Source organism: Xyrauchen texanus, chromosome 25 (genome assembly GCF_025860055.1).
Source record: "Xyrauchen texanus isolate HMW12.3.18 chromosome 25, RBS_HiC_50CHRs, whole genome shotgun sequence".
Taxonomy (NCBI): domain Eukaryota; kingdom Metazoa; phylum Chordata; class Actinopteri; order Cypriniformes; family Catostomidae; genus Xyrauchen; species Xyrauchen texanus.
The window spans coordinates 30,076,542-30,094,029 of record NC_068300.1 but is presented as its reverse complement, the minus strand read 5'-3'; the positions used below and the strand labels follow the sequence as shown (position 1 = coordinate 30,094,029).

The following is a 17,488-nucleotide window of genomic DNA, read 5'->3' as shown; positions in this document are numbered from 1 at the left end:
GTAAAAGTATTGTTAATAGTTCGTTCATGTTAACTAGTGCGTTAACTGATGTTAACCTATACAACTTTATTGTAAAGTATTGTAAAATGTTTTATTACGGGGGGAAAACATATTCAAAGGGTAGTTGTAAAGTTTTTACTTTTCCTCATTCATGTTATTTGTCTGTGATTAGACATTTAGGCCTTTCTGTTGCTAACACTATTTTATGCTCGGTTGTGAATATTGATGAGGAAGGCTTGACAACCCGCTCTTGGCATATGCTCCTGCTTGAGCACATGTGTTTAGTAGTAGCAAAGCAACCTATTTACAGAAGCATAGATGCACAGTACTGAAGATGACAAAAATAGAAGACACTTGTTGTAAACATCTGTTGCCCTACTTTTCACCTGTTTGCAAGTGGAGTATTATTTGCCTGCATACAAGGGTAAATCTCACGTAACCTTTCACGAACATACCTGGTCATATCAGTTAACATTGCATAAAAGCAAAAAACGAAAGGTTAACACACAATTAGGCAGATTTTTTTTGATTGATGCAGATTTCACATATTGGTAATCAGACGATTTTTCTGAGGATTAGCGATATATATTTATCGGGATTTTTCCAGATATAAATCGGGCTGCTTGTTGCACAATAGTCTTTGTCTTTTCAAACATATTTCTGAACACAATTTTGGTAAATTGTTAACTTCAGGGTAAAATAAAGTGGGTCGTGCACCGGACACATCTGACGGATGACATGGCACTTTCTAAAACTCAAACCATTATTTTCTATAAAGGTACATATGCCGTCTCCGGAGCCTGCTTGAAATTTTCCAGCGTTAAGGTGCTCAATTTGCATAGATTTCCATTACATTTGACACAAATCATTATCAAAGGACATTGATTATTTACTCTAGTCATTGCTGGATTATATATTGTGTAGAAGTATCTTTCATAGAGCCGACACAATGTATTTTCAGTTACAAGTATGTCTTTCTGTGGTTTGACAGCTTGAATGAAAGACTGTTCAAGGCTAAATACAGAAAAGTTACAAAAGAACGACACTATTTCTAATCGTTCAGTTTGCGCAGTTAAACCAGGTTCATACACTAACCTGCTAACTCATCAACAACACATTGTTCATTCTTAAGAAGTACAAAAACCTTGGTAAATTTGGACTGCCATCAGCTCGTAATGCGTGTGTGATATGCCACGACCTGCTTCAGTAATGTTATGTCGCCCTCTTGTGGTCTCCCAAAGCTATTACGTCAGGTTACGTTGAATGGAAGGCTGCTGACAGTGAATTGAAATGATGTTAATATATCGATAGCTCAAAAATGTATCTATAAAATAACGTGCCGATCAATAATTTATATGATGCTATTTTATGACATCCCTATTTACATTAAAATAACAGTAAGTTTGTATTCTTTAACTACATCAGTTAACATGAACTAACAATGAACAATAATTTTACAGCACTTAATCTTGGTTCATGTTAATTTCCAAATAAACTTAAGACATTTTTAAAATTCAAAATTGTATATGTTAATGCATTGTGAAATAACATGAACTTACAATGAACAATTACATTTATGTAAGTTGGCATCAACCAAGATGCAAAAAGCTTTTAAAAAATATGGTTTATTATGAGTTCATGATATCTAATGTTAGCAAATAGAACTGTATTGTAAAGTACCACAAAAAAGTACAGCTTTTAATTTATGCTATTTTTCATTAAAATCACAAATTATAATTTTTTCACAATTTTTGTTACTTTTGATTTTGGGTTGAAATACAGTATGACCCAAACATATTCTTGACTGGTTTTATGAGGTTCACCAATATTACTTTAAATAGCAGAACACTCATAATTTTGACTTTGACCCTCTTTACTTTGTCTGAAACTGTACATAAATTAGCCAACTTGGAGCTAGCGTTATGTTTCAAACACCAGACAATAAAAATCATGTCCATGTCTATAACTATTTTGTGTGCCTTTTCAGATTATCACAGCTTTAGAAGAGGACTCAACAGCTCAGAAGATGCAGCTGGGATACAGACTACAACAGATCGCTGCAGCTGTGGAGAATAAAGTAACTGACCTTTGACCTGTAACCTTGGATAGAGACTGGAAAAAAAGCAACAAAGCCAATGAAAGAGAGAGAGCCAAGACCTTGCCCAGAGGCATGAACTCTCACTTCCTGGAAAGAACTAAAGCATTCTGAGAGGAACAGAAGCTATTTGAGACTGAGATCTGAGACATTGTTACAATTAAAGATGCAGCATTCGCAGATATTACACATACATTATTGCTGGTCTGCTGAATTGCTCTCTCTGCTAAAAGTAAGGGTCAATGTTTCATGAAAGATTTCATCCGCAGAGCCCTCGCCAACACACTACAGTGCCTCTGAAAGCTCCAAAAGTGCTGCTTGAACTTCTACTGTTTGTTTGTTGGAGGGGTGTCTGATGTCTATAGATGTTCCTCATCTAACATGTATGGCCGGCGTATTTTATTAATAATTGTTTGCGCATTACACTGTTCAGTCTTACGCAGACCACCTGTTTTGCAGGTTTTTGTGAAACTGCTAGCTTTTATGTATTTGGTGTGATGTAATTTATGTTGCCGCTACACCCAGTGTCTTAATACTAAGAAACAAAATCTTCTTGTAAGTTCTTCAAAGGACAATTAAATGAATTGTCTTGCTCCACACACCCATAGATGTTTTGTTTTTGCCATGTTATTTGACCTAAACTGTACATGCTAGAAAATACTTTTTTTGGATGTCTTGTTTTTATCCAGAATATTTTTTTAAACGCTGGTTTAAGGGACCTCTCCTTAAAAGGGCCATGTGTGATGCTTTCATATGGCACAGAATACAGTATTATATACCGTACATTAACATGCATGGACACTCACCGTGAATTCAGAGATAAATGGTTGGCACATATATGTCATATGTGTAAACCTGTTTTAAGTCACATTTTATTGATTATTATCATGTAAATAGAAGGTTAACCCGATTAACACATTTGACAATTAATTAAGGTTGTGTCATGTAACGTTCACAATGCTCAGTTGTAAATTTGTTCATAGTCATTTAGAGTTTGTTTTTTCAGTGTTAATGTGTGCTAATTAATGTTCTGATGTTTTTGTTGGCTTGCATTAGTAAAAAAAAACGATTGTTTACCTGGCTGTCCAAAATGTGTATGTACAGTAAATCCCTGCACACTTGGCTGAATGAAGCAGTTCATTTATGCAAATCTTTCTATTCTGTGCGATCGCGGTCATACTTTCTATCTTTTTGTTTGTTGTTTGTTTTTTGTTTTTTTGCTTTTAAATTGGTCTCACATTCTTAAAAGAACAGAAAATCCAAAAATTTGTATTTTCATTTTTGGGTGAACTATCCTTTTAAAGACATGTTTGTTTTGTTCAGCCCATGTAAGTGTGTTCTTTAAAGAAGATGTGGTTAATAGCAAAAGGTAGTTCAGATACATAATAGTAAAACATAAGATGATTTGATTTATATCCATCTTGCCCTCTTACCCTTTACAGAAATGGCTGAATTGTTTGGAAATTAAATAATAGCTGTAAAAAGTAATGTGGACCATCTGCACATCAAGGACATCCTTGTGCATCCTTACAGTGTTTTTGAGTAAGCACAAAGCATTACACATGCCTTTTCAGCCATATGATGTTCTTTTTTAATGATCGTTCAGTTATTCTTGTTTTGTTTTATCTTGCATTTCCTAAACACTGAATGCACATAACTACTGCAGCTGCTGCGTTTTCTTTTTTTATGTAATTATTTATTATTTTATTTTTGATTGGCTGTCAATGGCAGGCTAGTAATGTACAGACCAAATTGTTTGGTAATTATGACCCACCCTAATTGAAAAAATCTATTTTCTATCTTTTAATACGGCGAACTGCACATTCATGCAGATATTGGTCTTATTTTTGCTGTAGTTCACTGTTGTGCTACAGGTGTTTTAGATGTACGTGTGGCTGTGATACACAACATATTATTTTGTAGGTCATGTACGGGATGCGCTGGCTATTTAAAGCAATTTTACATTGTTTTTACCATCTCGTCCTTATTACTTGTCCATTTCTATTACATAAAATGTTATTAAATGAAATTTATTCTGTAAATAAAATGTTGCGATCACTCATGAAATGTTTCACAAGCTGTTAGACTGGAGCGAGCGTCTCTTTGTTTCATCTATAATAAACATTACATTTAAGACAGAAGTTTGCATGCTTGCAGGATCTAAATAACTACTTTGAGAGAATAAGTGGTGTAGTATTACAATTTAAATCCTATTGATCACTATTACATTCCTAATATACACTCATTGAGCACTTTATTAGGAACACTATGGTCCCTAAATTCACAACGTGGTCTTCTGCTCTTGTAGCTCAACCACCTCAAGGTTCAATGTGTTTTGCATTCTGAGATGCTATTCTGAGACAATAAACAGAGTTACCGTAATCTTTCTGTCAGCTCGAACCAGTCTGGCCATTCTCCGTTGACCTCTCTCATCAACAAGACATTTCAATCCACAGAACTGCTGCTAACTGGAGTTTGTTTTGTTTTTGGCACCATTCTGAGTAAACTGAGTAGACTGTTGTGTGTGAAAATCCCAGATCAGCAGTTACAGAAATACTCAAACCAGCCCGTCTGGAACCAACAATCATGACACGGTTGAAATCACTGAGATCACATTTTTCCCCATACTGATGGTTGATGTGAGCATTAACTGAAGCTCCTGACCTGTACCTGCATGCTTTTATGCATTGCACTGCTGCCACATGATTGGCTAATTAGATAATCAGAATAAGTAGAGATGTACAGGTGTTTCTAATAAAGTGCTCAGTGAGTTTAAATTTACAGGGGAGTTCAAGAGTCTCTGTTGAAATAAATAAATAGAAGATTTTGACCAATTTAAAGCATTCAAAAGCTTTGACGTAAAATATAATAGAAATATTTTAGTTTCTGCACTATTTCTAGGTCACTAATCAAATATGTTAATACATTAGTGACACTAATCATGTTAAATACAATGCCAAAGTTTACATTTCCTTGCTTTTATTGAAACATTCTCAAATAATGCTGACAAAATGATCACTAATCACAATATGTAACTTGATACATAATTACAAAACAGCTTTATGTTAAAAGATGGTTTAAGAATCAAAATTATTGTAAATAAGCAATCATAAGTGTTACTCAAAATATTAAAAATAAGGTCAGGTCAAAAGTGTTTACTGGTTTAAGGGCTTTGAATACGAATTACCAACATCAAATAATAGCAGTCAGAGGAGTATGCGTGTGTGTCACTGTAACTAATGGTGATAAGATCTTTAATCTGTTTGTAACCCTCCAAAAGTGAAGGTCAGATTGCTTGAAAGCTCAGAAGATCCTCTGCATGTATCCCATTACTAATCAAAGCATATACACACTGACCTCAATAGTGCAATACTGAAAAAATGAAACAAAGCAAAACAAGGTAATAAGTCACTAGATGCAATGTGTTGTGTTGATTTTTACCACAGATAAGGGGTGTTAAAAAAAAAAATCTTAGTTGAAATCATGGTGAAATCATAGTGACACACAGCCACTATTGTTGTATGCTAAAAGACATCTATGTTCTATAAATAGTTAGATTTATTAATAACAATAATCATTGGTATAAACAATTCTTCCTCCTACAAATATAGTTGGCCTAAATACATTTGCCAAGCAATAGCAGCTGCAGTGCAGCCACAGGTGTGTGTACACATTGGTTATTTTACAACAGCTTAGTCTGCGTTTTATATTTGATCAAATATGAATCTCTACGAAGTAACTTGAAAACAATAAAATCGATTATTCTGCTTTAACATAAACAGCCATTTCAGCATTGTAAAGTAATAGGTAACCATTAACAGCTGTGAACAACACCCTCCACATCGTACACATTAGGACATTACCAAAAATGTCTCAATCTGTCCCATTGCTAATGAACTCTTCATTAATTAATGTTCTCCTTCGTTAAGCGGCCTCAGCTGCTTCTCCTTCAGATCATTGAGGATTATTTGTGTTATGGCCAAACAGCAAGATCAGTTTGGCATCTGTCAGGATGAGAATAGGAATCTAATTCTGGGATATGATGCAGTTTGGAGCCGGGCTCCATTTAAAGTGCAAAGCTTAATGGAGAATGCTCGAGAAAAAGGAAACACTATGATCTCCATTCATTAAAGCTCTATGGGAAGAGACACAGATTTAGCCTAATCAGGTTTAATCAGTCTTCAGACTGTGCAAAGAACAGCACAGAGTCCCATGATAAAACAAAACGTCAACAGACAGGCCCAGTGTAGACACAGGTTTTTTTTGCCACAACTAATATTTAAACATCTTGCTACATTTTATGCAAGTGTAGTTCAGGCAGGAAGATCTCAGGATTTATTTTAATCAGGCATCTCATCCAATCACAAAACAGCCTCTGCTTTATAAGCCGCTCAGGTGTTTCTCATTGTTGGCATACTTCTGTTGTTTTCACCCCCCTCCACTCCATCACCACCAGTTTATGTCTGGTCCTGGGTGGGGGTAAGCTCCGCTCCACTGCCGTCCATGTTTCCGGCAGGATCCGATGGTTCAAGCAAGTATCAGAGTCCTGGGACAGGGCTTACATCAAATTATATATGTATTTCTACTTTCATATATTTCAATAAGCCCCAGTCATTTCTGATAGAAATCTCTTGTTCCTCTGGATTCATATTTTATTACTATATAATCCCGTTCTACAGTTCTGCAGTACTTATCACCATTAATATAACTGAATGTCATGTCAGTAGTCACTGTTACCAGGATAGCATTTACTGCAGACAACTACTGCAGACAACTACTGATTTTCTTTCAAATTCGGATTTATTGTGTCATCATTCAGCTTTCAGTTAGATATTCAGATGTATTAGTTAGAGATTAAGTCACCATTTTCTTGAGAATGCCATTCAATTTAACTTTTTTTTTTTTTTTCAAAAAGTTTAGTTTGCTTATACTTAAGCTAAAGTAAGCTCTACCCAAGCCACATGTCTCCTCCTCAGAATATCTTTCAAATATGTGTGTGTAAAGGGGAGAGAGAGAGAGAGAGAGAGAGAGAGAGAGAGAGAGAGAGAGAGAGAGAGAGAGAGAGAGAGAGAGAGAGAGAGAGAGAAAAGTGAGTAGGTTGTGGAGGGTGGGATACAGGAAAATCCCCCCTCAGCATAAAGTCAGTCTGAGGAGTCAAGCATCTATAAGCTTATTCAGACCTCTGATGAAATCATGCAAATAAACACAGGGCATCAGCTCACCTCAACATTGTAAGTAAATCTTATGTTGTTACTTAGCATGCATGCTTGTGGGTATTTCAATGTAAAGGCCAAGAATATTGTCCATTCTGCTGCTAATACATGAATTACTGATAATCTACTACTGTTGTACTGCTGCCACTGGATGGTGTGTGTGCGCGTGTGTGTGTGTGTGTGTGTGTGTGTGTGTGTGTGTGTGTGTGTGTGTGTGTGTGTGTGTGTGTGTGTGTGTGTGTGTGTGTGTGTGTGTGTGTAGCTTTCAAATGTTTAATTTTGCTGACATTTTATAACATCCTGTGTGCTTCTGTTACCACATGTTTTATTGATGTTTGTTTCTGGGTCAGAAACTTTACAGTAGCCATGAACTAGATCTCCTTCGAATCCTCTAAAATCTTACACGAGAGATCTAAATTTGCATGACTGTGGTCAGTTGTCAGTATATTGGGAACCCTGGTCTCCATCACAAGAATATTTTGCAGACCACTTGGTGTTGGCAGAGATGAAACCATCCTAAATGAGAATGCCTGGTTTATATTTAGGATACTAAAGATACGTTGAGAGTTTTACATGATGGTTCAAATCCGATTTGGTTACATTTGGTTTTACCACAGTCATGATGTATGTCCAGTGTTTTAAGTTAATACAATAATTTCTTTATGGATATTCTGCTTATAATAAAGTAAGCCCAATGTGGTGGTACCGTGGTACAGTGATGATTTCAGATGGTGATAGCATGGTACTTAAATAAATACATTGTTCAACAAATGTCCAATGCCAATGGCATTTAGACTTATCTGGGAGTCAAGCTAAAATGTAACAGTACAAAGATCCAGAAACACTAATGTACATCCTTTGGGAATATGTCCCTCGTATTCCCCTCTCAAACTTTCAGGCATGTGTGACATGGATGATAAATAGAGAGAAGCATGATATAAAGCATATGCATCAGGTCAAGGTGCAGGTTCCCATAGACCCTGCTGAAGTGTCATGTTGTAAACTCTTGCAGCAGCGGGTGTTGAGATCTAAATGTGGTGCCGACTTATCTGACCCTTAGTGAGCACAGTGTGACAGGATAACCGACTGTGTCCATGTCAGCTGGACTTTTATGGTCGTCTAAGAATACACAGCATAGATTTAGTCTTCTGTATGTGTTCCATTACATCAGCACACCACTGCTGAAATTATTTATGTTTACTTGAAACTCAATATGTTTTAAGTGCATTTGTGAAGATTTATGGCTCTGTTAATGACTGTTAATCCTTTTCTTTCCACAGATACAGTATATCTGAGTATGCATTTGTGAACATTCAGATATGTAAGATCACTGTAAGATGGTTATGGTAGTGTGTGTTGGTTTCTAATGCAGGTCTGATGTGGTTATGGACTCTAAACTGAAAGCACTAAGGAATTACGAGCATTTTGAACCTGATAATACAGAGGAACATGAAGATCCAAGAGAGTACTGCTATGGTAAGCCTTTTTAATTCTGTGAAATGATTAAATTATTACTGGACAAGCCTTGCAAATAAACACAGCATGTAATTAATCATTTCATTTCAGTCATGAAAATTCTCATAATGATTTAGCATGTTAATGTTGCTATGACATATTGATAGGATGTGGTCTTGGCAGACTAGATCTGCTATGCTGATGCTGCTCCAGAGCAAGTACGAAGACTTGCTACTGCTAGAACATGCACAGACATACTGTGGTAGAATGTGAACATGCTGCTGCTGCTGCTGCACAAGTAGATAAACACAAGACATGATGCATTGAGCATGAAAGAGATGCTGCTGTTGCACAATTAGACATACATATAATCTTCATGAAGCAGATCTAGAGACAAGTGGTGCTGGGGAGGAGGAGGGTTTCAGAGAAAATAATCTCACAAAAGCTGCAGTTAAAACCAGTTTTTCTGCTAAACTGAGCTATTTAAATGATAGACAAAGAGAGATTATGCAAGTTGATTGGCAAACAGATTACAAGTCAAAGAACCCAGCAGCTTGCACCAAGTTGAGCTTGATGACTGAACTTCAGTCCAAAACACTTAAATAGGTGTCGTTACAATTGTGTAGACAACTACGTTCATTCTAATATTTTCTAATGTGAGTGATGCCTAAATTCAAAAGAGCACACCACAACATTTCTATAATATTCTTTTTCTTAGATATAAGTCAGGTCTATCTAAAGTCCCATAATGTAAATCTATTGGATTTTTTCACACATATCATTGCTGACCAGGTGAGAATCATTTGTGATAATTTGAGGTATCATTCATGTGTGTAGTATATAAGACTTATGAACTGAATGTAATTTTTAGGGTTAGACCAAGCACCACTAATGATAATAGTTGATTGATCTCTTGCCTTCTCTCTCTCTCTAGGTGGATATCACCCAGTTCAGCTTGGGAATGTCTTTAATAGGAGATACAAGGTTCTGTCAAAGCTGGGCTGGGGATATTTCTCAACTGTATGGCTCTGCATTGACCTCAGGTATTGAAATTTCAGAGTTCTTTGTGATTGTGTGAATGTTACCTTTATGTTTGCACCATTATATTAGTTTCCTTGTGTATATGTGTTTGTTGCAGATAGCGTATGAGTTTGTAAGTGTGTTTTTAAAACCTCTTAAGAGTCTGTGTTTGTGGTTTTGCAGGTCATGTAGGCATGTGGCCGTGAAGGTGTTGAAGAGTGGTGCTGGATTCACTCAAGCTGGCCAAGATGAACTGACATTACTGCGCTGTGTGAGTTTCTCTCTCTTTCTCCAGAAATACTCTTCTTTGAATTCTGTGTGTGCATATATCTCAAAATTATCTTCCCTTTCTCCAGGCCAGTGGTCTCACATCTCGTAACCCTCTTCGAGGACGTATAGTGCAGTTACTGGATGAGTTTAAGATAGCTGGTGTGAACGGGATCCATATCCTTTCATGTTAATATAATATAATATTTAAGTAATATCACACGAGCAAGAGTGCGATATAGCCCTACATCATCACTGCTGTGATTCGGTCACCGGCCGAGTGCAATAGGTAATCACAGCAGTGCCGATGTAGGGCTATATAGCACGATTGCAAGTGTGATATTGCTTATATACAACAGTTCAATTAACAAGTCAATTTTAAGACCGAGTACAGTCATAAAAACACATTTGTTCATGGAACTACGATGGATCAGAATCTGCCAATGCTGGTTCAAAACAAATTATGTGTCCAAGCCTTCGTTAATAATTCAAAAATGTCACTTCAGAAATAGTATCACGGCTTGTGCTGTTTCTACCAATTCATTGGATAAAGCACTAGGAAGTTTAATCGAGCTTGAAATCATGATCGTGCCTAAAGACTGCTGGTGTCAATATGTACAGTGCAAAATGAGATGCATTTTTATCTGTTCTCAACTAAAATTGATTGTATTTCTTCATAAGATATAGATTTAACCACTGGAGTCATGTGGACTACTTTTATTCAGCCTTTTATTCTGGAGCTTCAAATTTTGGTCACCATTCACTTTTGCATTGTATGGACCTACAGAGCTGAGATATTCTTCTAAATATCATAATTTGTGTTCTGCAGAAGAAAGACAGTCATACACATCTGGCATGGCATGAGGGTGAATAAATAATTTGGAAATGTTCATTTTGGGGTAAACTCTAACTTTAATGACAGTATGCATTCAAGCTGGCATGAACTCCACAAGTTTGTTCAAAACCTGAAGATCCATGTCATCCCATCCTGGTTTGAGAATGTTCCAAAGAGCATCTTGTGTGCTTTAATGAAAGCAAGGAAATCTTTTGGACCTTTTGTATGAAGCAGTTATCATGATTAATTAAAAAAAAAAAAATGTGCTTATTTGATAGTGAATTAAGTGCAGAGACAATTCAGAATCCTAAACTTTTCTTCTTCACCTTACATTTCTATGTTAAAATCATGTCAACAAGTTTTTCAAGTTTTTGAACCGCACTATATATTATTCACACTTGGATCAGTTTGTCTTGTGTCCTACAAATATTTTGAATAGTTGAGTCTTGACCACTATGCAGATATCTGTTTGGTACTGGAATTGCTGGGGCCAGATTTGCGCTGCTGGCAGGTGTGTTTCGGAAATCCAGGTCTTTCTCTAATCTGTGTCAAACGAGTCATCACACAGGTGAGACCTGCACTGTCAGTAAGTCCCAATGTTATAATTCATACCTGTTGCCTAAAATAGTCACTGTGTCCGAATAGCCATCTTTTCCTACTATATAGTATGCCGAAAACAGCCAATGGTGTAGTATGTCCAAATCCTAAGTAGGCTATATATTAAACAATATGCAAGAAATACCCTGGAAGACCTACTCTTTCTGGCGAGATTCTGAAGTACGGATTGACTGGACACCTTACTATCCCATAATCCCTCGGGAGTTGAGAAGATGTCATGATCAAAACACTGGATTTAAAATAATGGTGATGAACCAGAACTGTAAGTGCTATTTATACCAAGAAAGTTGTTCCTTGTGCTTAAACGGTGCTTGTTTTGTTTTTAGTTTTCTCCCCAATTTTGGAATTTCCAATTCCAACTACTACGTAGGTCCTCATGGTGGCGCGGTTACTTAATCCAGGTTGTGGAGGACAAGTCTTGTCCCACCGCTTCAATCCACTCATTTTATCACGTGGCTCGTTGTGTATGACACCGCGGACACTCCACACGTGGAGGCTCAAGCTACTCTCCACGACCCAGGAACAAATTACCATGCACCCCATTGAGAATGAGAATCACTTAATCTCGACCACAAGGAGGTTACCCCATCTGACTCTACCCTCCCTAGCAACCAGGCCAATTGTTTGCTTAGGAGACCTGGCTGGAGTCAATCAGCACACCCTGGATGTGAACTCGAACTCGCGATTCCAGGGGTGGTAGTCAATGTCAATACTCTGCTACCCAGGACCCCCTAAAGATTATTTTCATGGTTGTTGTAATTACATCATATATTCTGTTCTTTGGAAGTCTCCCTGATTTGAAACACCCAATTGAGGTAATAGAGCCTCTATTAGCAAGCTGATGTATTGAATCAGGTGTATTAGATTAAAGAGAATTCCAGGACCAGAACTGGGAAATACTGGCCTTAAACATAAAGACTACATGTGGGGCAAGGTCAACTTGAGTTATGTAACCTGAAAAACTATGTCTCTCTCAGGTGCTTGAAGGACTGGTGTATCTTCACAACCACTGTAAGATCATTCACACAGATATAAAGCCTGAGAACATACTGCTGTGTCTCACAACACAGTCCCCACCTCATTCACCAGGGGGCGCTCTGCAGACTTCCTCTTCAGCCATCAAAGCCACAATACTCCAGCACACTGGTAAGAGTCATTTAATGTGGATGCAGTGAATTGCATCACTCACTGTAAAGTATATCATATACCAAAAAAGTTGTGCTGCTGTATTAGGTGAGAAAGCTGTTGTCTTCATGAATACTTAATAGGAAAAGATGGACAGCCTGGAAACTTGGATAACATCATGGTGAAGATTGCAGACCTTGGCAGCTCATGTTGGGTGGTGAGATTTTCTATGTTCTTTTAATCAGTTCATAGAACTGGGTCAAATTTATCATAAAGTAATAGTTTGCCAAAAAAAATAAATAATTTAATTTAATCTACTAACCCTCGTGGCCCTGCGATGGACTGGCGACCTGTCCAGGGTGTCCCCCGCCTTTCGCCCGATGTTAGCTGGGATAGGCTCCAGCCCCCCGCGACCCTGTACACAGGATAAGCGGTTGACGATGGATGGATGGATGGATGGATGGATACTAACCCTCGTGTTGTTCCAAACCCAGATTACTTACTTTCTAATTACTTCAAAGTCAGTGGATATTGCATCACTTTAGGCACAAAAGTATCATAAAAGTAGTCAATGCAACTTGCACTCATCAATGTGCAATTATCGTCAAGATTTTCACCGAAAAAATGCTTACATTTTGGAACCCAGTCTTGTCCAAAAATATTTTTGATGCACTGAAACCATTTTGAAAATTTTATTAGATTAAGTAGTTTACACATTGATAGACAACAAGCAGTGCAGGAAGCACATATTAAACTCTTTTGTGTTGTTCTAGTACAAACACTTTAGTCAAGAGATTCAGACCAGACAATATCGCTCATTGGAAGTTCTGCTGGGATCAGAATATGGACCACCAGCTGACATCTGGAGCGTGGCCTGCCTGGTGAGTTAACAGCCTTGTGGAAAATTAAATAAAAATATATATATATATATATATATATATATATATATATATATATTTATTTAATTTTTGAAAGAAAATTTGATAATGACTTGCAAATAAATACATCATAATGGTTTAGAACGCCATGTTGTATTTATACATGTTATTATTTTGCAACAGGCATTTGAGCTTGTTACTGGTGATTCCTTATTTGAACCCAAAGCAGGGCCAAATTTCTCCTTAGAGGAAGGTAAGCCATTTATAAGGCAACATCAATATTTTTTTTATTAACAAAACAATTAGGATTTATGATGCTGACAGTTTCTGTAATTTGTAGACCACCTGGCTCATATTATTGAGCTCCTGGGTAAAATCCCAATGTCAGTAGCTCGGTCGGGTAGATATTCCTCTAAGTATTTCGACGGCAAAGGTGAGCAAAATATTTTCCTCATTTATCATGGTGTGGTGACTAAGCCAATGAACTGGTTATTCTGTAACATCGGGTTCATTATTACTTCACCTACATTTTCATTGTTACAGGTGACTTGCTGCGTATCACTGTCCTCCGTGAATGGGGGCTGTATGAAGTACTTGTGGAGAAATATCACTTTCTTCTCAGGGAAGCATCCCTCTTCTCTGATTTCCTGTTACAAATGTTGGACTTTCTACCAGAACGGAGAGCCACAGCAACTCAGTGCCTCAAACATCCCTGGCTAAAACTATGACCCAAACATTCCCCTTCCTGACTTTTTTGTACTCTTGTTAGAACTTCAAAGTAGTTATCCCCTGGTACTGTGTTCCATTTTTGCTGATTTAAATTTAAAATTTCACTGTACAACATCATATGTTTTACTGTAATACAGTTTAAAAATGACTGTTACGATAATGAGAATCATCTTTGGAAATAATGGGAATATATGGTCCTAAATGTAGATTTAGTTTCATTAAGCATAATATAATATCATGTAATTTTATTATTGTTATTATTTTGTTTTGGTATAGATATTGGATTCAATTTGACCAGGACATTTTCTTGACAGGGCTTGTGAGATTTGCAAATTTTCATAACAAAGGTTTAACGTTTTGAATGTGTTCGATTTACTGGCATAAAAGCCACATTCCTCTTTTAAATAAAGCATATAGTGTAATTGTGTGTGACTGTTCAAGCTAAACTCAAATAATTACAGCTTGTACAGTAACTCAATATGATTACAATTTTGAGTTACACTCACTAAGCACTTTATTAGGAATACCTGTACACGTACTTAATAATGCAATTATCTACTCAGCCAATCATGTGGGAGCAGTGCATAAAATCATTCCGGTACGGGTCAGGAGCTTCAGTTAATGTTCACATCAACCATCAGAATGGGGGAAAATGTGATCTCAGTGATTTCGAACGTGGCATGATTGTTGGTGCCAGACAGGCTGGTTTGAGTATTTCTGTAACTGCTGATCTCCTGGCATCTTCACGCACAACAGTCTGTAGAGTTTACTCAGAATGGTGCCAAAAACATAAAACATCCAGTTATTGGCATTCTGCAGATGGAAACACCTTGTTGATGAGAGAGGTCATTGTAGAATGTACAGACTGGTTCGAGCTGTCAGAAAGGCTACAGTAACTCAGATAACCACTCTGTAGTGAGCAGAATAGCGTCTCAGAATGCACAACGTGTCAAACGTTGAGGCGGATGGACTACAACAGCAGAAGACCACGCCGGGTTCCACTTCTGTCAGCCAAGAACAGAAAGCTGAGGCTGCTGTGGGCAATGGCTCACCAAAACTGGACAGTTGAAGACTGAAAAAATTTAGCTTGGTCTGATGAATCTCGATTTCTGCTGAGGCACACAGATGGTAGTGTCAGAAATTGGTGCCAACAGCATGAATCCATGTACCCCACCTGCCTTGTGTCAAAGGTTCAGGCTGATGGTGGTGGTGTAATGGTGTGGGGAATGTTCTCTTGGCACACCTTGGGCCTGTTAATACCAAACAATCATCGCTTGAATGCCACAGATTATTTGATTATTGTTGCTGACCATGTGCATCCCTTCATGGCCACAATTTACCCATCTTCTAATGGCTACTTCCAGCATAATGATGCACCATGTCACAAAGCAAAAGTTGTCTCAAACTGGTTTCATGAATATGATTATGAGTTCACTGTTCTTCAGTGGCCTTCCCAGTTGACGGATCTGAATCCAATAGAATACCTTTGGGATGTGGTAAAATGGAAGATTTGCAGCATGAATGTGCCGCAACAAATCTGAAGAAATTGTATGATGCAATCTCAAAAAGGAATGTTTCCAACATCTTCTAGAATCCATGCCATGAAGAACTGAGGCTGTTTTGAGAGCAAAGGTAGGCCCTACCCAGTAGGCTATTATAGTGCTCCTAATAAAGTGCCCAGTGAGTATACTTTTGAGAAACAGCCTGTTTGTGACACCATATTTCACAATATATCTTTACATCAAAGAAACCTTAATCTCTCCCATAATAGCTTGTACAGTCACCATCTGTTTGTCCATTTGAATATAAGTTTTAGATTAAAATTTATTCAGCTAGGACAGAACAGCAGGTCTTGTTGTTGGGCTGTGATGGATCAGCACAAAATGTTAGCCACCATTGGCCTACATGCTGGTTTTATAATATATATTATATTAAATGTACAAATTAATGTACAAAGACAACCAATTAAGCAATAGATCATATAATCAAATTAAGAAAAATTAATACTAATAAATGTTGGTTTATAAAAACATAGTTTCCTACACTATGTTGCACTGGAGGTTACACAACATGCAGTCGATTGGATTGATGGTGTAATATAAACTCTTTATTGCTAATCCTGTATATATTTAAAAAGAGTTTCTAACATAAGAAAAACATATGAACAATACTATTGAGTCAGAAGTATTTACAGGTTGAGAGTGTTGCCTCCTCCTTCAAACTGAGTTTTAGCTCTTCTCTTTTGTCTTTGACCACCTCCATAGCAGCCAGGTCTTTGGAAGCTCTGATCTGTAGCTCATCTACCTTTCTATGTTTATTTCCTGTTCAAGCCATCTGAGTTGTAATAGTTCATGATGAAGAGGAAAACCTCTGATACCAGCATCATCACACCACAAGGAAAATACATGTATTTGTGGTGATTGAAGATGTCCACCATTAAAACTGAGGAATAAATGTGTCAATATACTTCCTGTACATTATAACAAAGTGAGAAAACAGTAAGTAAATGAAATTATATTTTTTAATTTAGGGGCAACTAACCCATTGTGGTCTAAGCCGGTCTTTACAACAAGGTTATTTGTAGACTTACCAGAGATCTGTGGCTCCAGTAGGACAGGTCCATATTCAATAATAGTGACAAGCCCAACAGCACTGGAGAACTGCTGGGTGCCAACCAAATCCAATAGGTTCTCAAACAGAAAAGCACACACCAAATTTTGAACAAACAATTGACTGAGTTTAATGATGCCTGAAATTTCATTTTTTTACTTTAACCCAGAATATACCTTTAAACAAGGAAGATCCAACTGGATCCACTGACCTTGGTATTCTACTACTCTTTGAGCATAAACATGCACATGCAGGGAGGAACTGACCAATCAGTTTATCGCAGTTCTTGCTGGCAGAAGACCAATAGCTCAAAAAGGCTAAATTAATTGCAATACACTACATAAATCACCAAACTAATTGGACTAATATTAGTCCCTAATTTGTCTAACAAATGATTTTGGACCTCTCTTAATCTTAAAGAATTTTGCTTTTGCAGATTAAACTTTAAAATGTGTACCTCCAATGACTCCCCACATATATAGAAATGCAAAATGGCAGTGCCAAAAGAAGCTGTTACCATAGCAGCTCCCACCATTAGTCCACCAGCAATCATAACTGGGCGGCTACCATAGCAGTTCACTAGAATGCTGCAAGTGGGAAATATAAGAGAAATTGTTGTAAAATAGTGGGATGCACATATTAG

At 37.2% G+C, this 17,488-nt stretch overlaps 2 protein-coding genes across 4 annotated transcripts in view; both read left to right on the top strand.

The window, feature by feature from the left end:
* Nucleotides 1–4,212, top strand: part of plxnb1a (plexin b1a) — a 104,843-nt gene extending 100,631 nt beyond the window's left edge. The window contains exon 38 of the mRNA XM_052092084.1: nucleotides 1,988–4,212. Coding sequence (XP_051948044.1) covers nucleotides 1,988–2,092 — 105 coding nt within the window. The 3' untranslated portion in view covers nucleotides 2,093–4,212. The remainder of the gene's footprint in view (nucleotides 1–1,987) is intronic.
* Nucleotides 4,213–7,240: 3,028 nt separating this feature from the next.
* On the top strand, nucleotides 7,241–16,676 carry si:ch211-220i18.4 (SRSF protein kinase 3). 3 transcript variants are annotated; one of them, XM_052092095.1, is made up of 13 exons: nucleotides 8,401–8,458; nucleotides 8,681–8,784; nucleotides 9,698–9,806; nucleotides 9,967–10,054; nucleotides 10,140–10,232; nucleotides 11,352–11,453; nucleotides 12,481–12,514; nucleotides 12,593–12,649; nucleotides 12,772–12,845; nucleotides 13,402–13,509; nucleotides 13,690–13,759; nucleotides 13,847–13,939; nucleotides 14,050–16,676. In XM_052092095.1, exons 1-13 carry the CDS (start codon nucleotides 8,403–8,405, stop codon nucleotides 14,232–14,234), a joined length of 1,173 nt encoding a protein of 390 aa, XP_051948055.1. In that variant the 5' UTR covers nucleotides 8,401–8,402; the 3' UTR covers nucleotides 14,235–16,676. The 3 variants fall into 3 exon arrangements, with proteins under 3 accessions (XP_051948054.1, XP_051948055.1, XP_051948053.1); XM_052092094.1 differs by lacking the exon at nucleotides 8,401–8,458 and adding an exon at nucleotides 7,241–7,326 and having other exon boundaries at nucleotides 12,481–12,649; XM_052092093.1 differs by having other exon boundaries at nucleotides 12,481–12,649.
* The last annotated feature ends 812 nt before the right edge of the window (nucleotides 16,677–17,488 follow it).